Source organism: Mycothermus thermophilus (genome assembly GCF_041956435.1).
Source record: "Mycothermus thermophilus strain CBS 625.91 unplaced genomic scaffold VTJ04scaffold_2, whole genome shotgun sequence".
NCBI classification, from domain to species: Eukaryota; Fungi; Ascomycota; class Sordariomycetes; order Sordariales; family Chaetomiaceae; genus Mycothermus; species Mycothermus thermophilus.
The window spans coordinates 1,568,164-1,591,723 of NW_027191428.1; the positions used below are offsets into that span (position 1 = coordinate 1,568,164).

A 23,560-nucleotide genomic window follows, 5' to 3' on the forward strand; every position below is an offset into this window, starting at 1 on the left:
AATCCTGTGATCCCGTTGGACGCTCAAGGACCTAGGCTAATGCAGCAAGCAGCACATACTTGCTGAGAGGCCCTCGTTGACGGGACAGGGACAGAGGGAATGTCAAACTCAGAGTTCCCTTGGGCACTGCACCTCTCCCGAAGATGCGCGAACCACCACGGAGCGCGCACCACCCGCTTACGTCTTCGCAGGACTGGCCGCATTTTGAAATCATTTATCGTCAGATGAGGTGCTTTCAGGACAGGCTGGGAAATCTCTCTCCTCGAGTACGTCTTTTCACTGCCTGACTCACCACGACTACATCAGGTTAGGTAGGTACATTGTCGATCCCGAGTTACCTATTATTTTGGACTTTCCATCCAGAACAGTGGTCTGCGAACCATGGCCAACCCATACTCACTCGGTCGCGCCCCTTGCCAGAACCATACACTCACTGACGTGTAATGCAGCACCTGGGTTCGATTCCAGGACGTTGTGATGTGGGCAGGCACTGCGCGGTATCAGGGAGCATCGAACTTCCCCCATCCGACAGAAGCAAATTCCAACTTGCACCACCCTCCCATTGAGGATTCAATGCTGCCATCTCGGGGGGTTCAAGGTCAGGACCTGATCTTCCAGGTTGGTAAGGAGACCTTGACGGATCCCACCACATCAATTCGTCTTTGTAGGCCACCAAACGTCTGGCCACACAACTTGATGAGGACAATCCAAGTGAGGTACATCTCCTATGGCCCCAACATATCAGGTTTTCTGTCTGTGATTTTGCATGGTTTGTTGGGGTACGATGGTTGACGGAGCCTCGACCATCGCTGCGGCGTATCCGCATCCGCTCTGCAAGCCAAGACTTCCAAGCATGCCGCACAGCAAACCCGTGCGACGTATGGATGTACTGTACATACATACAGTATTATAACGGGAAGGAACTACTACTGTAGTTCCGGAGCGAGGTTCATTGTTCATGGTTTTACCATTGGACTCTTTTCCCAATGTTTCCCGTCCATTGTTCGATGACTTTGACGGAGCACACCATGAGACGTTTTCTCGAGGAGGGGTTGGCGTTGCTTGATTAGCTGCATACGCGTCCCTCATGCATCTCGTCGGTGCGGTGCCTCCAGGCACACCATCGTGGCAGTGCGCGGCCCTCGGGATTACGCCCACTCGGACCTTATACTCCGTATCCATCTGGCCTCTCTGACGGGATCGGTACCTTAGGCCTATCTATGGACCAGAATGACCCCTTGCTCATTTGTCTCTTGTGTTCCCACACATTGCCGATTTCTCAACCTTGTTGGTCGCTCCGAAGACTAACATCTGGGTTGGTGTTGCGTTGTGTCCATCAGTGTTCCATCCGTCTCTGCCTGTGATGTGTGAAACCTGGACCCCGCGTTGAAGCAAGTCCCCCGCGTCCTCAAACTCCCCCGCAAGCAAAGGGTCGGGGGCTTTCCACCACCATTAAGTAAACCTACCCATCTCCTGTCGCTCCGTTCGCCGTTCCTCTCCTCTTCTATTTGGATGGGGTTTTCCAATCATACACGTTGTGCAAGCCTTCAATTCACCTCGGAAACTCCAAGCTACCATCATGCGGCATCGCCGGTGTGCCTACGGGGACCTCTCCCTCGTAGACGATGTTGTCGACATCGAGGGCAGAGACTGGGTGGAGGATCAGGAGCCGCCCAACGCCGACGTTGACTTCCCCGAGCGCTTCGACCATCTGTACCACTTGCCAGCTGTCTCGTAAGGAATCCTGCCTACCAAGCAATTCGTCTGCTAACAAACGGATAGCCATCTTCAGCCAGGCGAGGAGGATAGGCCATATTATGAAGCGTGGACGATCACTGTTACTCCGCCCAGGACCGAGTCCTTTGAATGCCGGAAACCATGGAGGCGCCGGTCCGTTGGAAGCCGGACTCACTCCAAAGGCGTCCAGTTGAAAATGGAGCCGGCAACCCAATCCCAGCTGGCCGAGATGCACCTTGAAGCCGTCGAGGCCTACAAGAGAAAGCATTCTCGGAGCCGGCCAGCCCGTGCCGTGTGCGGCCCTGGTCGCACCTACGAAGAAGACCTCGACGAGCGGTGCCGGGCTTTGCCCAGGAGCGTCAAGACCGTGGTAAGCAACCTTCTCGCGCAGCGAGGAAAGAGTACGTCGAACCGCTGGCGCATCCGTACCTGGACGGTCGTCTCCATGCGCGAGCATCTCCAGGACCGCTTTGCCCACACCGAGTTCACCGAGGTGAAGCGCCATAAGCTGCGCTTTTGGAAGAACCCGAAGCCGGACGAGCCGCTTCTCTACACTTTTATCATCCGTGGCGCCGTGACGAGAGTCGCGGAAACTGAGGACGGCTTCAACTGCTTCGCCGCCACTGCCAACCCCTGGTCTCGCGCTGATGAGGCCGACGCGCTGCGTCGCTACCGCGAGGAGAGCCGGCGGCAGGAGGAGGAGCGAGAGCGGCAGGAAGAAGAGCGCATTAAGCGTCAACTGTCATCCCGCTCGCCTTCGCCGTCGACGCGCTCCCAGCCTCGATCTCCGTCGCTCTCCTCAATAAGCACGGCCTGGAGGTGTCGGCGTTCCCGTTCCAGCTCTCCGCCTCCTTACCGCTGCAGCGGTCGTCGCCCATACCGCTCATTTTCGTACGGCAGCACCCGGAGCGACTCTCCCCCACCATACCGGCGCTCGCGCAGCATCTCCCCAGGGTACCGGCAATACCGGTTCACGCCGCGCTACCCGGCGTCCATCGACGGCGGTCCATCCGGTCCACGCTGGAACTGCCCGCCAGGTGTGGTTGTGGACAACTTCCGCGGACGTGCACACTTTGTGGACACGCCTTGGAGCCGGCCGCCGCCGCCACCGCCGCCGCCGATGCCACCGATGCCACGGGGTCGCATAAGACCGCTTTACGAGCCGGACTTCGGTGGCCCGTCCAACGACCCGCTCCTCCGTCCGCCGACGCCACCCTTCCCTGCTCCCTTCCCTGCCGATCGTGTTCCGTATCCTTCTACTTTCCGGCCCAGCATCAGGAGCTATCCCCAGCCACAGTACCAAGTACCGAGGAACTTCCCAGGCCCCAGGTATGACTTGTATGACTATGACGTGGACCCTACTGCGATTTCTCCTCCACCACCTCCCCCTCGCCCAACATCGTCTTCAGAATGGACGCACCCCAACTCTCCGCGCCTGCCTCGCCAGCAGGGATCGATCCCTCCTCCTCCTCTGAACGATACCTCTCTCGCCGAAATTCCCCACTCCCTCCGCCCTCTCGGACCGTACGACCCTTCGCCGTCCTCACCTTCTCCAGGACAGCAGCAAATCCAACACCAAGCCTCCGCACTCCCCCGCCCGGTAAGCCCAGTCCCAGGCCCCAAACTGCCCAGCCCGAATCCAAGCCAGCAGAGCGGCGGCTCAAACCGCAGTTCCATCCCGCCTCTGCCGCCGGCGCCGAATCCGTATTCCTGCCTGACAACCCCGTCAATTACGAGTTACGGTGCGGGCACAGAAAATGAGGGCGGGAGCGAAGGGGTGAGGAGTCCGGTGATGTCGGTCGCTGGGGTTGAAGGGGGTGAGGCCGGAGAGCGAAGCAGCGGACAGTGTCGGTTGCGGTGGAGCGATGTACCTGATAATAATTGGGAGCAGGCGGACGATTGGTGAATTGCTGGAGGAGTGCTGGCGGTGTGGTATGATGACAATGAGGAGGGAACGGAGGAGGAGAGCAAAGTCCAGATGGGGGTTGGGGGAGTGTTGAAGTTCAAGCTGTTTGCAAACGGTCTCCTTTGATATGGTGACGTGTTGGTAACGGTCGGACGTATTCGGTTTGCTTTTTTCTTCTTTGCTTGGAATCTCGTGTACTGGATGCCATGGTAATGGATTTGGTGGCTAGATTGATCCGACGGAGGAACCGAATACCTGAACTTGTCGAAGATATAAAGGGGACAGTTTGCCTAGGAGGCCTGAACAATAGCTTTCATGATAATAGTGTATTGCTCAAGGAATTGACATTGCAGGATTGTTGCTATGCTTCTTAATTTTGTGCGACTGAGAGGTTATTGTGGTACCTGTGCCCATTATGTTTTGCTCAATGCACATGGCGTGAAGTTCGAGAAATGAAGGAATGTCAGATGAGAAGCATCATGACGCCCGGCTGGGGAGCCTTGACCGTGTCTTGGCAGCTTGCACCGTGTCCGTTCGGACTGTTCACACCCAATAATGGGTGGGCCGCCAAGCTGAGAAGTGGGGCCAAAGCTTGCCGGATCGAAAAAATTCCCTGGACCTTCAACACGGCTGTCCGCGACCTCAACAAGACCATCACCAACTCACCAACTCGGCCAATTGCGCACCAAACCTCTTTCCGCAACACCAAAACACCCAACTTCCGCAACTCCAACGCAATAAACTCGCCACAATGCATCTTATGTACCTCCCCTCCACCGACGGCGCCAACGGCCGCCGCTACACCCTCAAGAAGGTCCTCGACGGGCAGATCACCAAGTCGGCGCACCCGGCCCGCTTCTCGCCCGACGACAAGTGGTCCCGCTACCGCCTGACCATCCGCAAGCGCTTCGCTGTGCGCTTTGCCATGTGGGAGCAGCGCGCCAAGGAGCGCGCCGCCGCCGAGGAGAACAAGGTGAAGGCGATCGAGGCGAATCCCGAGGAGGAGAGTGAGACGGATTGAATTAAGGTCTCGACGACGAAGATTGGAAGAGGTATGCCCTCTTTTTGATGCTATGTTTACCTTAAAAGGGGTGGTTGCTAACAAGGATTGACACATTCAGGCAGTAGTTGAAGAGCAGGTGTGATGTATAGATGCAGAGAGATACCCATGGCGATACAAGTGCGACAACAACGATGGCGGCGGAGAACGCGATGTTTCACTATGGTTAACATGTGGGAGATTATCCAGCCATCGCGAGGGTCTTGGTTTTGAACAACTGAGGGGCACTTTAAGTCGGCCAGAATGTGGGATATGTCAGGCCTTGAGCAGCGCTGTCTCACAGGCAATTGTTGGGACAGCTACAGAGGGTGCGCTCCCTGACCACGAGCGATGTAATTTCTTTGGCGTTGTTGGGTCATTTGGGCTCGGGTATTCGGCGTTTGTCTGGTTAATTGAAATGGTCACATCTGGAGGCACAATGCAAAAAATTGTGGTCATCATTTTGCTGTGCTCTGTGTCTGTCCTCTTCCACCGGGGTATTTTCGTCCATCTAACCTTCCATCCTGTCCTTTTCGCGTTGGATCACCTCCTCTTCTTCGCCGCATTCACATTCCTCCCCGCCCCAACCCTAATCCTCCCCGAGCTCGACGACCTCGCGCCACCCAAAATACTCGGCAGGTAATCCTCATCCATCAAATCCTTTGCCTTCATGCGCCGCTGCTCCTCTAGTTTCCGCAGATACTCCTTCTGGTCAGGGGCGAGGATTAGCTCATTGCCCCAACCGTTCTTGCCTCCGCCCTTGACCTTTCCGTTGGCCGACCCGTGTGTCGGCTTGGGGATGCTATACACGTTGCCACGCTTGATGTACTGGAAGTTCTTCTTGAGGTGAAGAGTGAAGTTTCCATTGACGTCGGTGCTGCACGACACGCGCGTCAAGGTGGCTTGCCCACATGATGGGCAGAACTGCTTGGATGTGTCTTTGCAGACTTTGAAGCAACCGTGGCAGCGAAGGACCCAGGTGCGGAGGTAGGTGATGCGAGCAAAGCCGGAGTCGAGGAGGCTGGGCTTGTTAGAATGGATGTGCGCGCGCGAAAATGGACAGAAGAAAACGTACTTGAGGTTCATCCGCAAGGCAACGTTGCGCATGGCCATGTCGGCTGTGAGGAGAGCGGATTGAAGAACTTTCTGTACTGGCTGTTCTTCTACAACGGCATTCTCGCGGGCCTGGTACTTTTTGATGTTGCTAGGGGCTGGGAGGGTATTAGCATTACTTAGGACCACGGCAAGAGTAATGATGGTGCACGAACTTATCCATTCACCGCCACCGTCATCCTCCTCTTCTTCTTCAGTTGCCTCTTCCTCCTCCTTCTCCTTAGCCTCCTCTCCGGACGATATCTTTTCCGACTGTGTCCCGGGAGACTCCTGGAGGCTCAAGTCCTGTACTTGCGCGGAAAGCGACTCTGTGGTCTTCTCGATCGACTCATCCGGCTGTGTCACCTGCTCTGTAGCATCCTGCTTCTCCTCCTCTGGTGCTGGGTTCTCACTCTCCACCTTTTCTTGAGCGGGCGCAGCTTCCTGGTTCCCAGATGCTGACGCCTCATCCTTCGTCTCTTCCGCCCCTGGAGCGGGCCCATTCACCCTCTTCTGGTCCGGTTCCCTCCTCAACCGCCAGTCACCGCCATTCCTCTCAATCTCCAAGTCATATGTGAGCGCAAGCAGGTGAATATCGGGCTTCGACAGGACTTGAAGATCTCCCGTCTTGCGGGCAAAGTCGGTCACAAACTTGACGGACTCTGGGCGCGGGTTCCGGAGCTTCAAGAAGGGGGAAAGAGTAGTCTGGAACCTAGACCGAGTGGCCTCATCGCGAACTGTGAAGGTGTTAGGACAACTTCAAGCCGACAGTTGTAGGGTGTGGGTCGGAGGACGCACTTTCAGAGACCACGGCCGGGATGGTGTACAACTCCTCGGCTTGAGCGAGCAAGGAGGACACGGTCGGGTCGTTCCGAATGATGGCGTTGGCGTCGATGACGAGGCAGTGGACAGGCTTAGATGGGGCAGTTTGTTCTGACTGGGCGGTTGGAAGCTTCTGGGTCTCTGGCTGGGGTTGCGCGGACGGCGCAGTCTGCGCTGGTTCACTGGTGGGTTGGTCCATGATGAGGGCGAGAAAGCGACACAATATGAGAATTCGGAGAACAGATCTGGCACCAGAAATGCCTATGTCTTGAGAGATGGCCTTCCACTGAATGAGGGTCTGAAAATCGATGTCCAGACGCTGGCCCCGCCGTGCAAAATTCTGGTGGGGCAAATACTGCCGTTCAGTCCGGTCATGCCAAGCTCGGATATGTCAAAACAAGCAAAGGCGGTGAAGTATGAAGACCCACTGCTAGTGGCCAAGTCCTCCCCCCAAGGCCCGTTCGATTGGGAGCTTTCATCACATTTTCATCCCAGCATCGAATGCATTCCCCAGTGATGGGAACCACAATGAATTGGTTTTGCGTCACGACGTACTTTCATCAGACGGCCGGTTGCAAATGTCCTTCAATCGGTCAATTCTTTCTTACTGGGGCTCACCGAGCATCTCTACATCGTCGAAAGAGAGGGGTCGAATCACTCAACAGCCAACAAGCATGGATATTCGACCCGTGGAGCCATGAGCATCAAAGATGACAGCCCCGGTGATATGTAGGATATATAAGACTAGATATGAAAGCGTATCCGATGCTTGCTTCTCTCGCCCCAACACCTCGAAATGACAGCAACAGAACAGTACCATACTCTCCAACCAACCCCCTCTGGAGGCGACGTCCAGCCCCCAATCACTTCTAATATGACCTCGGCCCCTGTCCTCCGAGCGGCGGCGTAGGCGCCCCGTCCATCTCAATAATCCTCACATTTTCCGGCAACTCCTGCGGCCCCGTCGGCACGGCTGGAGCCCAGGTATACTCAACCGCCGCCGGCAACCCTTGCTGTTGCGGTACGATCTCTGTCCCGTAGCCGAGCAACAATTGTTGTTGCGGCTGTTGACTTGAGTCGAAACCAGTGACAGGCTTTGGCTCCTCAGCCACGCCCTGCGATGACGAGTTCACCGCCCCAGTGTTGGGGTTAGAGCTGACGTTGGTATACTGGTCACGGCCGGCTCCGCCCTGGCTGTAGACCGTTGTCTGGACCACGGGCGCGGGTTGGCCAGGAGGGTTCTTGCGTAAGCTGCGGCGGTGGAGCCAGAGCACAAGGGCTATCAGGACGACTATGGCGACGCCGCCGATAACGAAGCCGATGATTGCACCTGCAGGGATTGAGACGGTGGAGGAATTGTTGTTGTTGCCAGAGGCCGAGCCGTCGGTGGAGACTGGGTTGGCGCCTGTGAGTGTCGGGGACGATCGTCAGTGCCAGGCTGGGTGGGGGAACTGGAACTATCTGTGGTTGCGGCAGGGCTGTTGCTCGAACCTGAGTTGGAGGTTGCGGTGGGCGCCACAAAGCCGGCTTGCGAGGCTACGGATGCGATCTGGCTTGTCGGGATGCTGACGCCCTCGAGCTCACATATCCCACCGGAACCCGACTTGGGAAGCACGCCAATGTAACCGGATGGACAGCAAAAGTAGTCGCCGTCTCTCGTATTACGGTACATTGTCCATTCACCGTTGGCACAGCGGGGTATGTTGTTAACTGCCGTGGCGCAGTCGTCCTCTAGGATATGGATTGTGAGTGAAGGATATATAGTTAATGTCGCGTGTATCCATACCAGTGGGACAACAATACGGCTGGAGGCTTCCGAAGCAGAAATGACCCTCGGGACAACAGTTGAGGTTCGAGAAGTAGCGGGTGGCCTGGCAGCCGACGGGCGCATCGGCCGGGCAAGTTGCCGTGATGTAGCCGAGAGGCCATCCTCCTCGGGACTCTTGGCGTGCTATGAGGTTCATGATGTCCTTGTCCACCGGGTCGTCTGAAGGGGGCGCCATGGAGGGCAGGTTGGTCGTCCCCGAACGAATAGAACTGGAATGGTTCCTTTGCGGATACCTTGGTCGGCGTCAATGCCGCTCGTTCTCGGGCCCGTCGTGAAGCTTGGAAGCAAGAATCTTCGGACGCTGAGTCTGTACTATGCTTCTCAAACGCTCCTCCTTGGACCAGGTGGACATTCCTTTCCCCGCTCGTCCCATGGATATGGAACGAGTTGGTATGGTCGAAGCACAGCACGACGCAGCCTCATGGCTTGTCCATGTGGCTGCTCTTCGGGCTGAGCGTGCACCAAATTGGGTTGGGTTGGTGAGGCTGAGCGAGGTGGCTTGCAGCGAGCCAGCGGGATCGCGGGGTGGTCCGCTGCCAGCTGGGCAAAGGAGAGACGGTCAGACCCATCGAGTCTTCTCTTTCGAGTGTCTTCAGCACACGTAAGAAAAGAGATCTCAAAAAAAAGTGGTTGATTGACAACTGCTTCATCACCAATTTGCGAGCCACCAGTGCGGTGGCTCTGACAGATGTTAGTTGGTACAACAGGCTCAGAAAAGACAGGCTACCTAGTTAAGTAGTGTGAGCCGCGACTGTCAATTGACCGAGAACACCGTTCTGTAATGTTGCTAGTCAACAGCTTCCACACCCACTTCGACTGAGATACTAGACATGATCATGATGGACCGGGAATCTAGGTCTTTGTGTTCGCCGCTTATTTGGAGGTGGTAATAGAGAATAAGGTGGCATCCTTAGGGCCATCTTCTATGCGTCCTCGGTCTTTAAGTCCTAATAATGGTTGATGAATAACATCACCGTGAAGACCAACAGCAAACTCATTCAACAAAACTAGTAGGAATGGAGGTAGTTATTATGTAGTTGCATGACACTGCTTCCCCAGTAGTGTATGTTTCATGGCGATCTGAAACAACCATTTTCATGCAAACAAAACGATGGCCAGAGTGTCTGGTGATCACCAACCAAACTACCCCTATCATCAGCACATCAATTGCGCTTTCTCGACGGCGGTGTGACTATCTATGTAGTGTCAGTGATGAAAAAGAAAAATCTTTGCTCATCTCCAGCACAGCTGTCGGGGATTTGACCCTTCCTATCTCCCTTTCCCCGCCATCATCCCGTCGGGATTCGCGACGCCAACCACCATGGGCAATAGTGCCGCGCCATTGAGTCGTGGACACAATGGATGAGAGTCATAACATAGGCATCGGACCCCCTGAATACTTGCGACCAGCTATCAGTTTCATACTCTTTTTTGCGCGCCTTCATTTCCTGTGCATTGCTGCGGCGGATTAATTTCTTACGGCCGAAAATGGGCTGGGTTTGGATGCTTTCGTGACGGACTCTAGACCTACATCCCGGCATGGTGTTGACTTGTAACTGGTGGATTCAATGTGCTTTCTTGGAAACGGGTAGCATACACTCTCTTGTTGCCCCGGCACAGGACGTCAATAAGACCCAAAGATGGAACACTCTACAGCAGAGCCTCCTAGTGGTGGATTTACCCGCTCCCAGCACGACGTCAAGGTCCGTCCGGGGTAAGGCTACGCTGTACCCTGGGTCAACCACCCAATCTACTGGTCTTAATAATCTAGATCAACCAACGAGAGTCACAGCCTCCCACGTTCCTGATGCTACAGCATCACGGCAATTGCACGCGGGCAGTTGCGTAGGCGAGGCTGCGGTTGGAACACGTGGGGAATGGAACCGGGGTGAGCTAGCGGTATGCCGTGTGTATCAAGATCTCGTCTAGATGGACATCCTAACACAATGTCCTATGCCGATCCGCCTTCCTTTTTCGGCTCCGCATCCTCCGGAAGGGCTACAGTCCCATGACAGGCCGGTCCCTATTCGTGTCAGACTGACCCCCGGCACATGATTGAGCAACCCACTTTCTACTATGTAGGGACTCGGACCTCATCCCCGGATCACTGATGGAACAAGACGCACCCCACATCCGGCACTTGGAAGGCTTCTCTGGGAATGGAGCTTGGCGTAATATCTGGACGGGGAGTCCTAGTCCGGTGTAATAGGACAGGAAACACGGCATAGACCTCGTGAGATGAAGGGGGGAACTAGGGTCAGGTTGCTGTACGAGAGGCTTAGAGTCAACAGTGAGATGGGAACTGCAGTGACCTTGGTCTATAAAAGGGGCATTCATCTTTCCCGTCTCCAAGGCCATTGAATCCAAATCACCGCTCACTTCCAGGTGTTCTCAACAGAGCCTACACAACAAGCAAGCCGGTAAGCATCATGAAGCTCCTCCCAACCCTCGCCGCCATTGCGGCCACCTTGGCCACGGCGGATGCGCACTACATCTTCAACATCCTGTACGTCAACGGCCAGCGCATGGGCGGCGAGTACACCTACGTGCGGCGCAACTCCAACTCGTACTTCCCAGTGTTCCCCGACATCCTCAACTCCAACGACATGCGTTGCAACGTGGGTGCCAGACCGGGCAACACCCAGACCGCCACCGTCAGGGCCGGCGACAGGATCGGCTTCAAGGTCTTCAACAACGAGGTCATCGAGCACCCTGGTCCCGGCTTCATCTACATGTCCAAAGCCCCGGGCAGCGTCAACAACTACGATGGCAGCGGGGACTGGTTCAAGGTTTACGAGACCGGTCTCTGCCGCGGTGGTGGCAACGTCGACACCAACTGGTGCTCGTACTACAAGGACCGGCTCGAGTTTACCATCCCGCCCAAGACTCCTCCCGGCGAGTATCTGGTGCGTATCGAGCATATCGGTCTGCACGAGGGCCACGTCAACAGGGCGCAGTTCTACATCACCTGCGCGCAGCTCAAGATTGAGGGGCCCGGCGGCGGCAACCCGAACCCACTCGTGAAGATCCCGGGCATCTACAGGGCCAACGACCCCGGCATCGCCTACAACAAGTGGACCAACAACCCGGCGCCGTACATCATGCCGGGTCCCAAGGTGTGGGATGGCAACTAAATCAGTTGAGGATGCCCGAGAGTATTGTCCCATCGAGGTTGTGGGTTGCTCAACGGGGATTGATGAGTCCGTGGAGCTGGTGTCCGTGATGGGGGAGGGTGGTTGTGGACTCTGTCATCCGAGTCACGGAAGTTTGTTGCGTCAGATCGCGGCCAGACAAACGTTTTGATGCGGTTACTAAATTCAATCGAATTTTTCCACCTCAATCCTTTTGGCTTGGTTTGTACATACTTGGAGGTACATCGTATCAACGGTATTATCAACAACGCACGTGATGACCCACATTCGGAGTGTATTTGTTGGCGTTGTCTCAAATGACTCAAGTACTTGGGCTCAGGGGTTCAATGCTGTGTCAGCATTCCACAGCATCTCGACTTCAGGTCAGCAGTTTGAGAAATTATCTCATTTAAAACTCTCGATTACAGCATTACCATGTTCCTCAACCCTTTCCGCTCTCGTATCCCTCCAGAAAATGCTTGGTTCCCTGTCGGCCGAGCATCATCATTCCCCGAAGTCGGAGTTAGCAAAGATGAAGAACAGCCGAAGCTATGTTCACTTATGAACACAGCACACAACTCAAACAACTCGGACGAGGCAACAAACAGCACACAACATGTCCCATGCAAAGTTTTCCATGTGCCAAGGACAGATCCCACCCAACGCACTGAAGTGGAACTCCCCATCGAGGAGGGCTCGCAGGATATGACCGACCAAGTCCTAGTCTTTAAGTTTAGAGGGAAGATTCATGCTATTGATCATGTAAGTGATTGCTTATTTGGGTTCAGCCTACAAACTATGCGTGAAACTAATGGCTCTCCTCATGCAGCAATGTCCGCACTCCTCCTACCCGCTATCCCAGGGTATTCCGTTTGATATCGAAGACTTTGGCATTGCCTTAAGCGCTGGCCTGACATGTCCGAAGCATGGATGGTCGTTCGACCTGTTCTCAGGCCGTGCTGATCGCGGAACCTACCGGTTGAAGGTTTGGGAAGTGGAGCTGCGGGAAATTCCAGGCGCAGAGGGTGACGAAAAAGGAGATCGAGAGGTCTGGATTCGACGGAAGCCGAGGATTGGGTGATGTTGGGACAGCCAAGAGAGGAGGTGGTTAGGATCCAGATGTGATGTCGTCGATGATGCTCTTGGCGATGGATGCTTGGGGCGACGTGCAGGCCATGCCATGCAGGCGTTTGAGAGTTTGTGGCTGACAGCCTCGTCTAGGTTACACAATGACTTACTTGGGACAGGTATTAACCGGTTAAAATCATGTTGAGCTCTTGTTCCGGTCTTAAACCTATTCAGTTGACTTGTTAATAATCCAAAGATGGATGAGAGTAGAAGCTCCAGAGTTTGAATAGCCACTTCCATGTGATGGCATCATGACTTCTTTGGCTTGGACTTTCCAGAGATCCTGTGGTCTCTTCGCCAATGGATTCCAATCGACTGGACTCTCGAGGTGCTTCGCAGACTTCGCCACCTCAAAAGCTGCATATTGACATTCATTTTCGGTAACTGTAGACCCAAGCCACAGAACCCCGCACGCAGAAAATCCAAGCGAGGTTTAGTGTAGGTCTGAAGACCTGTGGGCTGTTAAGTACTATTAGTTGTTCTCTGTTCTCCCCAGCTCCTTGATCTCCATCACCAGGAACAAGGAACGAGATGTCCGGGTCAAGAGATAGCGCCATGTCTTGGATTTCTGTATTTCTGTCAGCTCCTATGAACTATTAACCATCTGAACGGTTGTCGGCTGATCGACAAATGAACCCTATTCAATAACACAAGAGATAGGTCAGTGTTAGCCAACCCGTCGTTGTGGATCCAAGCCTCGTGCAACTGACATTGCAGCCAACCCCTAGGAGCACCCAACATGTTCCTCGACCCCATTCTGACAATCATCGCCTTCTTGGCAATCATACCCTTGGTTGCCTTGCAAACAACAACGACATGCGTTTCAAGGCCAATATCTTTGGTTTTGTCGAACTGCTCTGGCAGTGTCCAAGGGCTTGGCTGGGCCTGGGGAGTTGAGCTGGCCATCGGGGATGGCCGGGGCGCTCCTCACATCTGTTTGATGCCGAGTACCGTCGTGAACACTACTTTGATCATGTCCAGTGATCTATGCCAGGAAAACGTGCGGACCCGGTACAAAAAATACCCCAACATGACCGAAGCACAATGCCGCAGCCGAGCTGGTGGCGCCCTGGACCGCGAGGCGTTCTCCCAGTTCAGTGTTGAGGTTAATAAGGACGAGCTTAAGGAGCAAAACCCGGCCTGGTGGAAGATCATGACGGACGAGCAGAGGGACCGCGACCCGTTCCCGCACGTCATGAGCCTCCCCGTCCACCTGTTCGACGACGGTGTCACAACGAACCCTTACATCCATGTATGGGTGAAGGAGGGTGAGAACCATTCGATGCACCACCTCGGGCTGGGCGACAACTCTAACTTTCTGCATTCTCTGGTTGAACCGGGTCTGATCCTCCCACAATGGAGCCTCAACGTTGGGTCTCGCAGCGCAGAGTACCCACGGAGCGGTGCCCTTGTGCTCGGAGGATATGACAAAAATGGTATCGAGGGGTCTTTTGTGACGTATTCGATCAAGGAGCCAGGCGTAGGGCTTGTCCAGCGGCCTTGCCCGCTCCAGACCAAGATGACCAAAGTCGTTGTCAACATTTCGGTCAACGGGACTAGCCGTCAGGTTGAGCCATATGATCCAACCAACGTCCCAGGAGCCTGTATCGAGCCGTAGGTTCCCTTAACAGAATCGTACGATGCTGATCACTATGTCGTCTGGTTGCTAATCACTACTTCCACATCAGGTATGACGATTTCTTCCGACTAGGACCAAAAGCGATAGGCGATATCGTCACTGCGGCTGGCATTGAGCTTATAGATCGCGAGAACTACTCTCATCTCTTTAACCTTGAGGAGGGTCTTGTATTCCCCTCGAAGATTGATCTCAACATGACCATGGAGATCACCCTTGAGAACGGCTTCACGGTCACCATCCCGTCACACGAGCTCATCCGCCCCCTGACCGGCTTAGGTCGGGAGGGCAATGAAGATGGGAAGTTGATCACAGATCCGAACTATAAGCAGATAACCATCTACCGTGACAGTCCTCTCGGTGATTCAGTGGTCCTTGGCCGGGTGTTCCTGAGCCAGGTGAGTGACCTTCATTGCGTCTCAACCCTCCTTCGTCCCAACGAGGGATTTCCGGATCTTAACATGAATAAAACAGGTGGTACTCGTCGTCGATCTGGCGAATCGAGAGTTCAAACTTGCCAAGCAAAAGCAGCGCCCCGACTTCTCAATGAATCTTGTCACACTGGGGACATGCACGCCGCCGTCATCATCGTTACCGTCCAAGCTGAGTAAAGTAGAAATAGGTCTTATCGTCGTGGGCATCGCTCTGGCAATCGTCACGGGTCTTTTGGCCTGGCTTTGGTTTCGGGTTTACAAACTTCAGAAAGCAAAAGCTCAACATTCCACAGCGTTAACAAACAGGGATGACCTATCGCCAATACCTCCAACCCCACAAACACCACCATGAATGACCAGGCTGGGATCATGGCCACGGCGGTAATTATGATGGTGGCGCCGGCGGCACAAGGGACAATAGTAGACGGAACTTCCTCCATATTCTCTTATGCCGTTAGTCTGGCGTTGACAAACGCGAGTGTTGAGGATAGAGTCGAACAAGCTTTCGAGAGAGACTTGGGAAAAATATGGAGGAGGAAATGCAGGTTGGTCGGCGATATACGACATATTGTTTTGACCTATCAACACACCCAAGCTTCTTGACTCCTAATAAGATATTTGAGGCGACTAAGCACAGGTCTTAATAAAGACTTGGGTAGGTACAGATTCATGTTCGAGCAGACAAGTTTCTAATGATGTATCTGCGTTGACTGAGATAGGTAGTTTGCAACACTATACGGTGTGCCCTAGGATTCGAGCCAAGCTCTTTCATTTTTGACATCTTCGGCATCGGGACCGCTCAGAACCACAAACACAGCCGTTCCACTGGCATCAACCCCAGCCATGCCCGTGCGAACTTCGTCTATACCCGTTTGAACACGCAACTTGGGTTCGTGGAATACCAGAAAGAACATTCTCACTGCTCTCGTGACGTGGTATGACACGACGAGTTGAACTCAGGTTGAAGAAGCCCGGTCACAACACACATGGAAAGCGGGCTCTGCGACCTGACAAAGTTTGCCTTCAGCACGCCATAGTCACCTTATGCTACCCGTATCAACTCGTTGAAACGAACTTCGTTCGCATGTAACACTGTGCTGGATACAACCGACCGTCATGAACTTCTATCCGGCTACGGGACGCAGGTGTGGCATCCTGTTCCCAGGTGGAGGCCAGGGTCTGCTCTGTAGTGGCTGTTTTGTTCAGCCAACCAACGTCCTCCCGGCGGAGGTTGATAGGACGATCTCGGCGGAGCCCCAAAAGGGTGGAGCAGATGCTCGGGACAAGATATGGCTCACAGCACCGATCTCTCGGGATTTGCTTTCAGAGCATTTGAGTTCGAGGTGCATAATACCCAGTACTTACCTTGGATCCGGATCAGGAACCTTGGGGGAAAAATCGGCAGAATTCCGCGGGATTACAGGTTGCGACCCGGAGCCTTGGAGACCGACGGAGACGCTCGCTCATCACAAAAGAGAACGGGTGGATGCGGAGTGGCCCATTGTGTTGATGACGAGAGATTGCCATCCTTTCTTTTTTCTTCGGACTCAAGACCCAACCCGGCCAGCCGTTTCTCCAATGTCCGGATCCAAACTTCCCAAAAGACTGGTTCGGTTTCTCTGCCGAGAGCCCGAGAACATGGCATAGGAAAAGGGAGTCGGTTTACAGTCACTTCACCTTCACGGCAGGCAGAGAACGGCGTGCTTGTTGGTTGAACTGCCGCTGAATGCCGCGATTCCACCATCAAGGATGAGATCGGTACCAACGGTTCGGATGGGCCCATCGTTCACTTGCATCATTTCTTGATGGATCCTGTTCTTCCCTTTGGAAGCCTCACTGCCGCGGTCGTGGTGGAGCAACGCCGAGAACACGGGCAATCTCCCGGCGAATGGAAATCTGGTGGTTGTCGATAGTTATCAAGTGAAAAGTACTCGTTCCTTTTGCCTGGATGCCGTTTTCCTGACTTGATAAGCTGGATCAGACGTGGAGCCTGTCGAGAATGCTTCGCTGTACAAAGTAACTACCTGGCCGGAAGTGAGCAATGTTGTGTTGAAACCGCGGGCGACGAGGACCGATCGAATCAGGGGAATGCGAATCGCCAAGATCCCGTCTTTCCTCGACTCTCCTTCTGGAGAGAGTTTCCAGGTTGTTGTGGTGTCTGCTCATCAGTTCACTTCAGCAGGGGCCTCGTCATGGCGCTGCACGTGTGGTGCTCGGGTCTTACTCCGGAACCATGACCATGGGAACACCAGCTCGAGCGAAGCGTGGCGGAAGGTGGCGCTCGAGTCTCCTGATGGTTCAGGGGGATTGGGATCCCAAACCCAGGGACATGGATTTCCCAGAGGCGTGGATTCGGCGGCGCCATCAGGACCACCAGGCTAGCGAGCCCTAGCGCGTGGCCTGAAGGGGTTAGGCAAGCTCCAGTGGCGGCTTGGGGAATTCATTTCACAAAAGCCGTCTGTGACGAGTTGGGGCAGGAAGCAGAGCGTTCACTTCACCTGTGTTCGTCTCATCCTTTCCACCGTCATCAGTTGTTGATGTTGCCAACGAGAAGCGAGAGGGCAAACGGGAGGGTTTCGCTCACCTCGGCCGTTCCAGGTTGGGCATGCCAAGCCTGCAATACACCGACGGATGGGCTTCCCGAGCACTCCTAAACTCTGGGTTCCGCTTGTGCTTATATTACGGAGTAACAGCCTTCTCACCAGCGTTGTGACTGTGATTTCTTGGTGTCGGTTCCGTTGTTGGTGTGTTGTGTGGTGTTATTGGGCAGACGCAACGCAACGCAGTCCAGTGAAATTCCCTAAGAATGGCACATCATCGGAGGGTTCTAGGTTGTGTGTCGCGCCGAGAATGGCGGGTACCTTGCAGAGACCGCAAGGATCCCTTCGAAGCAAGCTTTCACTTGTGGCCCCTTGTCAGCGGGTCATTCTTCAAGACACCAACTGGAAATCTTCCCGGCGACGCGTCCCGCCCTGTTGGAAGCTTGGTGTGGGGGCGAGCTTTGTTCTCGACCTTGTGCATTGGCTTTTTTCCTGTCTTGGGTTGGCCAACTCTGGCCGAGGAGGCTAGCACGGTCGCGACGAGGAGGAGGCGCCAGGCCCGTGCTTTTTGTCGGCGCTGATGGCTTTTTGTGGCCAGCGGCTTGGGAGCAGGACAAGTCGAACTCAACTACACTAGCGTTAGCGCATCGACATGTGAAGGAAATGCGATGATGTGCTCCAAGAGTGTTTATTTAAGGGGTCGGTGCCCATGGTTGCCGTGCGTCGTCGACGGACGACGTTCCGTTTCGACTTGCGCCGCAGCATCCTACCAGCGTCACGTCGACAAGGTTTTCGCCTTCCACCCCGGTCCTTGAACGCTCGCAACACCAGATCAGGCCATCTCTCGTCCAGGCGACGAAGATTCATTAAAAACGGAGGGGAGAAGAGATCTGTTCGTCTCTCGTGGGATCCGCCGTTGACTGCCGTGTTTCGAACTCGACTTGAAGAGAGCACTACGACCGACGACTGGAGCACGCACTCGACGAACCGAGGAAGGACAAGGGCTAGCGGAAGTCGAATCACAAGCCAACTGTGAGCAGTGCAGAGCGGCGCAACGGATCAACCTTCAAGACAGCAAACGGTCTGGAGAAAGGAACCGACGGGAACGCGGAAGCAAGCGAGCGGCGGGAGTCAGTGTGTCAGTGTCCGACGAGAAACAACGGGCAGATCGCGGAAGACACTTTTACGCCGAGACTTGAACCTAGCAGGCGAGACTAAGCCCTGCCCAGAGAGCCCTGAAGGTCAACCTACCAGCCGACCTGCAAGCTGCTGCGTTTCTGGTATGACTACCCGTCTTTCTATTTTCTTCATCAATTCTCAGTTCCAGCCTGTTTTTCATTTGTGAGAGGTCGAGAGAGGGAAAGACCAAAAAAAGACTGTCCCGGTCCGTGCCCAATGTTCCTTCCCGTTCCTGCATCCTGTCTGTCATACATGTCAGGTGGGAGGGAACGGCACGGCAGGGACGGGACAGGACGTGACAGAGATGGAAAGAGAGACGAGAATCCTTGGGTCAACAAACTTGGATAACACCCACACGGAAGGTGCAGTGTTGGTGGAATTGAGAAGTCACTGTTCCAGCTGCAGCAGGTCCAGCGCAAGCTCTCAGGCCCAGACCCACTTCGTTCGCCTCCACCCTTCCAGGTTCTCTTTCGGACGTCGGGTCTCATCCCCATGTTCTTTCCTGGTTATCCATCAGGTTGCGACCTTGCCAGTCCAACTTCAACAAGAGCCCAACATCTCCCACGTTGAACTTGCTGGCTGTCCCTCTTTGTTTATTTTCTTCCTCTGTTCTGACCGATTCCCAGGTCAGGTCTGCAGTCTCATGCTTGTGAACGGGAATAACTGACCATTGGGGCATTTCAGGAACCCAAAGCAGAAAATTGACCCCTGGTTCCGCCCTCGGCACCATTGAAGGGATTTTTCCAACTGTTGGAAGAACCCTCGATCGTACATACAAAAAACCTGGCAGCAAAGCCATCTTTCTAGGACCATCCTCGAACTCAAAAACTTCGGCCGTCCCACCGCTGCCCTGCGATTGGCGCCATCTCCCCCCCGGCGGTCAATTGGGACAAACATCGGGTCAGGTGCATCTGCCAGCACATCAAATTGCCACGAGGCGGGACCCCTTATCCAATCGAGCTTCGCGCCGTCACGAACAACCACATCCAACTCCAGACCGCCTGGCGAGATCTCGGCGCGCATCCGACAACTGGGGATCTCCAACATTGAACCTCCACGTGCCAGAGTGTGACACGGGTACTTGCCCAGCGAGACATAAGGCGCGGTATTGTTCCACCGCAGGAGAATCAAGATGGGCCTTTTTTCAAGGAGAGAGCGGGCGCCCAAACCGGCGAGCAATCCGCAACCTTCTCTGCCCAACTCTCAATCCAAGTCCTCCCTCACGTCGGGTTCCTCGAGCATCGTCACCCCCATCAACACCACCAACGCGCGCATCATGAACAGGACTTCAGCTGGCACCACGAGCACTGCCGGAGGCCCTGGTACACCACTCACCCCCTTTTCTCCCGGACCAGTCCCTCATATCGCTATGCCGCGGCCCCCAGACCCGCAACTCGATCCGGCGGGCTATCTGCGCAGCTTGGGGGCCGTGCGCGAGCGCTGCAAGATTGTGACGCAGAAAGCCCTGAAGAACGAACTCAACCACTTCGACGTTGACATGGCTAAGTTTCCGGATGTTGTTTCGTTCGTGGCCAACATCATCAAGGCAAGCCTCACTTCATTGCGTCCCACATGGTGTCAAGCTAACGCCATTTTGACAGCGCGACTACGATCCCCCCTTCACCAGCATCCCTCCGCATGGCCGGTACCAGCATTTCGGTGTTGGTGGACGTGACAGGATTGCCCATCTCCTGGCCACTTTCCCTGAAGAGGTGGACAATACGGAGAAATGCAAACGCATGATCGACCTTTTCCTCGTCAGCGTCTTGCTAGACGCCGGAGCCGGCACTGTCTGGAGCTACAAGAGCCCCGAGAATGGGCGAATTTACCGGCGCTCAGAGGGTATCGCGGTCGCGAGTCTGGATATGTTCAAGGCTGTATGTTGGTCCCTTTGGCGCAAGCGTATCCCTTTTGACAGCATATGCTGATGCCGATATTCTCAGGGACTTTTCTCGGGAAACCCGAACAATAAGTATCAGGTGGACAAGGAGGGCCTCCGCCAGTTGACGGTTGAGAAGCTCGCCAATGGGTTGCAGTCCCGTCCCGGCAACGAGATGGCAGGCCTCGAAGGCCGGTCGCAGCTCCTCATCCGCCTGGCAAGTGCGCTGGAGAACAAGGAATTCTTTGGCGAAGACGGCAGGCCAGGCAACATGCTCGGTGAGTATTCGTGTCTCAATGCACCGGTGAGGACAGGTCGTGCTAACTGTTGCTAGACCACATCTTGTCCCACCCAGCCACACAAGCCTCCAGCGTCATTATTGTACCGCTCCCGGTGTTGTGGAACGTGCTCATGAACGGCCTGGCCCCGATCTGGCCGCCGTCCCGTACCGCCATTAATGGCGTGTCTCTTGGAGATGCTTGGCCGTGTAGCTCGATGCCCCAACCCGCACAATCACCAAGCAGCCCAACCTTCTCACCGTTCCCGAACACGACCGGCCAGGCCAACGGCGTCGCTCCCTGGGAAAGCATCCTGCCTTTCCACAAGTTGACACAATGGCTTACGTACTCGTTGCTGCAACCTATGCAAAGCATCATGAAGATTCAGTTTGCAGGGACGGAACTGCTCACGGGTTTGCCCGAGTATCGCAATGGCGGTCTCTTTGTCGACATGGGTGTCTTGACTCTCAAGCCTGCTGACATGGAGCGCGGCTTGCAGCACTACAATGAGTATTGCCAGCGCACAGGCACCAAGGGCGTCGAGGTGGCGCCGATGTTCGAGCCCAGCGATGACGTCATTGTCGAATGGCGCGGCGTGACCGTCGGCTTCCTTGACATGTTGACGGTTGAAGTCAACAAGGCGCTCAAGAACGAGTTAGGAGGACATGAGCTCAGCCTTGCCCAGGTGTTGGAGGCAGGAAGCTGGAAGGTGAGTTCTAACGAGTCGGTCGAAATCGTTTGGATTAGTTCTAACGTTTCAAAGGGAGGACGTGAGATTGCCGAAGTCAGCCGACCGAACACCAAAGAGGCGCCCATCCTTATCGACAGTGATGGTACCGTGTTCTGATGGGATCACCCGCGTAATACCTGCTGTGTCAGCTTCTGTTTCATAGTAACAAAAATGAACACGGGTTGCCGGCGTGCATGGAAATGGTTTGATCAAGTCCTTTGGCATCGAGCCAAGTGCGCTGTATTTGGCTGCTATTTTTGGCGATGGGCCTTGCCTTGCAATGATATGGCCTACGGCCATTCTCCGTATGTACAGACAAGGCCAGGACGGCCAGCCCGAAGGTTTAGGTTTGGCTCCGATGAGACTCCCACCCAACCTTGTTGCTATTTCCTTCCGTATCATCTTCTGGATCACTGTTTCACAGAGATTGCTTCGAGAGAAGCCCTGTCATATCATGTCGTGGAACGCGTTGTGACAGATCCTAATACCCTTTCCCACTGTGTAACTCACACCAAACCCTTGTTGTTGATTACCCCGAGACTATCACCCCAACAACCTGTTGTTGTACTTGCTGTGGCGCTTGTGTGATGTAAGATATATATCCTTGGACGCAGCTACATGCGTGAAATACAGCGGAAATGCTATAGCGAACGCTGTCGCCCCCAAAGGTCGTGCTGTTTCCTCGGGGGTAAGCAAGTAAACAGGTAATTACGTAAGGAATGTGGGAAGAGTTGGGGATTTAACATGTGCTCTCGATACAAACAGGGAAATCCTGACCCTTCTATGACGAGAGCGTTGATATCTTTATGCGGGTTGTCGCTACAATGCTGTGATCTGGCTGCTCGGTATTTGCAATGCCACCATGTCCACCGAGTCTCGATTATGTTTAACCTGTGTTTGTTTAACTCCTGTGCATCACCAATGGCCAAACAATATCTTCAACTTTGGCCTCTCTACTCCAAACTGACGCCTTGTGATGCTGCCGCACAGAGTGTGACGAGGTCAGACGGTTCCCGGGGAAACTTACTGTTTCAGGGTGGTTGAATCATGTGGTTGAAGGGAGAGGAGAGAAAAGATAATAAATACCCGCGTGGTCTGGGGTCCGCAAGTACTCGGACCTTGGACCAGATGAAGCTCGCAACCTCGCTGATCTTGGTGATCATCTTCCCTCGTTATGCTTGACTCCGTTCCAAAGAGCGGGCAGTACACTCCAACCATGCAAACCGTGCTCTTCCTCTCATCTCTTCTCCTGACCTCTCCCCTCGCAGCCACTGCTGCTGTCGCCACCGGCGCCAGCGAACTCTACACGAAAACCACCACGGTTTGGAGCACCGTCATCGTTGCCCCTACCACTGGCGCTTCCCAGCCGCCTGCCGGCGGTGCTGAACCGCCTGCCAGCTCCATCGGCTGCGCCCGCGTCCGCAACGGCTGTCCTTTCCCGGTGTACCTCTGGTCCGTCCCCTCAGGCACTGAGGGTCCCTTCATCCTGGAGAACAGGACGGTTGAATACAGCGAGCGGTTCCGCAGAGACCCGAGAACGCCAGGAATCTCGCTCAAGCTTTCCAGGACTGAGGATGGGTTGTCCAAGAATGACCCGCATACGATATTTGCGTATACTTTGGATGTGGAATGCAGGAGGGCTCGCGACGAGGGGATTTATGGTGAAGGGGGTGGGGATGTGGTGAAAGAGGCTTGCGGGACGGGGTTGGATGGGGAGAAAGCGGCGGTTTGGTATGATTTGAGTGAGAGTAACCAGGCGGTGCATATCTTTAAGGGGTATAAGATGGTTGTGCAGACTACGGCTGGTTGTCGGCCCATCATTTGGGAAGAGGGTATGCCGCTGGGGTTCAGTGAGGTGAAAGTGTGCACCGCGCAGACTGATTTGGTGTTGACACTCTGCGCCTGAGGAGGAGTCTTGGAGGAGGAGGATATAGGAGAAAAGGATCGTGGGAGATATCTCGGTGGATATTCATGGCTGACTCAGGGGCGAGGTGTTAGTAGCAGCTTAATAACCAAATGAAGAAACCATGTTCTTGAGATTGAGAATCCATTAAATTCCTTGAGCAGACAACAGTTCCCAAGACCAAGCAAGTACATTTCAGGGGTATCAACAATCTGTGTCCACATAAGACTTCCATCCATCTGACTCTTCCAACAAACTTCAATCCATCAGTCTCGTCCCCCTTCGGTCAAACAAGACA

The 23,560-nt window shown here is 54.6% G+C and overlaps 12 protein-coding genes across 12 annotated transcripts; 7 read left to right on the plus strand and 5 right to left on the minus strand.

Moving 5' to 3' along the window:
* Nucleotides 1-1,579: 1,579 nt before the first annotated feature.
* On the plus strand, nt 1,580-3,643 carry VTJ04DRAFT_2706 (uncharacterized protein; the record flags this gene model as incomplete). Its single annotated transcript, XM_069360525.1, has 2 exons — nt 1,580-1,734; nt 1,783-3,643. The coding sequence occupies 2 exons, from the start codon at nt 1,580-1,582 to the stop codon at nt 3,641-3,643; spliced, it is 2,016 nt and encodes a 671-aa protein (XP_069221227.1).
* A 97-nt stretch (nt 3,644-3,740) lies between these two features.
* VTJ04DRAFT_2707 (uncharacterized protein) lies at nt 3,741-4,057 on the minus strand (the record flags this gene model as incomplete). Its single annotated transcript, XM_069360526.1, has 2 exons — nt 3,741-3,933; nt 3,990-4,057. 2 exons carry the CDS (start codon nt 4,055-4,057, stop codon nt 3,741-3,743), a joined length of 261 nt encoding a protein of 86 aa, XP_069221228.1.
* A 337-nt stretch (nt 4,058-4,394) lies between these two features.
* On the plus strand, nt 4,395-4,664 carry VTJ04DRAFT_2708 (uncharacterized protein; the record flags this gene model as incomplete). Its single annotated transcript, XM_069360527.1, has 1 exon — nt 4,395-4,664. One exon carries the CDS (start codon nt 4,395-4,397, stop codon nt 4,662-4,664), a length of 270 nt encoding a protein of 89 aa, XP_069221229.1.
* Nucleotides 4,665-4,760: 96 nt separating this feature from the next.
* Nucleotides 4,761-5,144, minus strand: VTJ04DRAFT_2709 (uncharacterized protein; the record flags this gene model as incomplete). Its single annotated transcript, XM_069360528.1, has 2 exons — nt 4,761-4,930; nt 4,985-5,144. 2 exons carry the CDS (start codon nt 5,142-5,144, stop codon nt 4,761-4,763), a joined length of 330 nt encoding a protein of 109 aa, XP_069221230.1.
* An 81-nt stretch (nt 5,145-5,225) lies between these two features.
* VTJ04DRAFT_2710 (uncharacterized protein) lies at nt 5,226-6,795 on the minus strand (the record flags this gene model as incomplete). Its single annotated transcript, XM_069360530.1, has 4 exons — nt 5,226-5,703; nt 5,758-5,893; nt 5,951-6,511; nt 6,573-6,795. 4 exons carry the CDS (start codon nt 6,793-6,795, stop codon nt 5,226-5,228), a joined length of 1,398 nt encoding a protein of 465 aa, XP_069221231.1.
* A 670-nt stretch (nt 6,796-7,465) lies between these two features.
* On the minus strand, nt 7,466-8,599 carry VTJ04DRAFT_2711 (uncharacterized protein; the record flags this gene model as incomplete). The annotated part of the gene is made up of 3 exons (XM_069360531.1): nt 7,466-8,001; nt 8,088-8,327; nt 8,383-8,599. 3 exons carry the CDS (start codon nt 8,597-8,599, stop codon nt 7,466-7,468), a joined length of 993 nt encoding a protein of 330 aa, XP_069221232.1.
* A 2,254-nt stretch (nt 8,600-10,853) lies between these two features.
* VTJ04DRAFT_2712 (uncharacterized protein) lies at nt 10,854-11,558 on the plus strand (the record flags this gene model as incomplete). The annotated part of the gene is made up of 1 exon (XM_069360532.1): nt 10,854-11,558. The coding sequence occupies one exon, from the start codon at nt 10,854-10,856 to the stop codon at nt 11,556-11,558; it is 705 nt and encodes a 234-aa protein (XP_069221233.1).
* A 432-nt stretch (nt 11,559-11,990) lies between these two features.
* Nucleotides 11,991-12,636, plus strand: VTJ04DRAFT_2713 (uncharacterized protein; the record flags this gene model as incomplete). The annotated part of the gene is made up of 2 exons (XM_069360533.1): nt 11,991-12,317; nt 12,385-12,636. The coding sequence occupies 2 exons, from the start codon at nt 11,991-11,993 to the stop codon at nt 12,634-12,636; spliced, it is 579 nt and encodes a 192-aa protein (XP_069221234.1).
* Nucleotides 12,637-13,623: 987 nt separating this feature from the next.
* Nucleotides 13,624-15,105, plus strand: VTJ04DRAFT_2714 (uncharacterized protein; the record flags this gene model as incomplete). Its single annotated transcript, XM_069360534.1, has 3 exons — nt 13,624-14,297; nt 14,372-14,717; nt 14,794-15,105. 3 exons carry the CDS (start codon nt 13,624-13,626, stop codon nt 15,103-15,105), a joined length of 1,332 nt encoding a protein of 443 aa, XP_069221235.1.
* Nucleotides 15,106-19,099: 3,994 nt separating this feature from the next.
* VTJ04DRAFT_2715 (uncharacterized protein) lies at nt 19,100-19,519 on the minus strand (the record flags this gene model as incomplete). The annotated part of the gene is made up of 1 exon (XM_069360535.1): nt 19,100-19,519. One exon carries the CDS (start codon nt 19,517-19,519, stop codon nt 19,100-19,102), a length of 420 nt encoding a protein of 139 aa, XP_069221236.1.
* An 85-nt stretch (nt 19,520-19,604) lies between these two features.
* On the plus strand, nt 19,605-21,476 carry VTJ04DRAFT_2716 (uncharacterized protein; the record flags this gene model as incomplete). The annotated part of the gene is made up of 5 exons (XM_069360536.1): nt 19,605-20,018; nt 20,074-20,349; nt 20,416-20,629; nt 20,686-21,338; nt 21,393-21,476. 5 exons carry the CDS (start codon nt 19,605-19,607, stop codon nt 21,474-21,476), a joined length of 1,641 nt encoding a protein of 546 aa, XP_069221237.1.
* Nucleotides 21,477-22,575: 1,099 nt separating this feature from the next.
* On the plus strand, nt 22,576-23,265 carry VTJ04DRAFT_2717 (uncharacterized protein; the record flags this gene model as incomplete). The annotated part of the gene is made up of 1 exon (XM_069360537.1): nt 22,576-23,265. One exon carries the CDS (start codon nt 22,576-22,578, stop codon nt 23,263-23,265), a length of 690 nt encoding a protein of 229 aa, XP_069221238.1.
* Nucleotides 23,266-23,560: the final 295 nt, after the last annotated feature.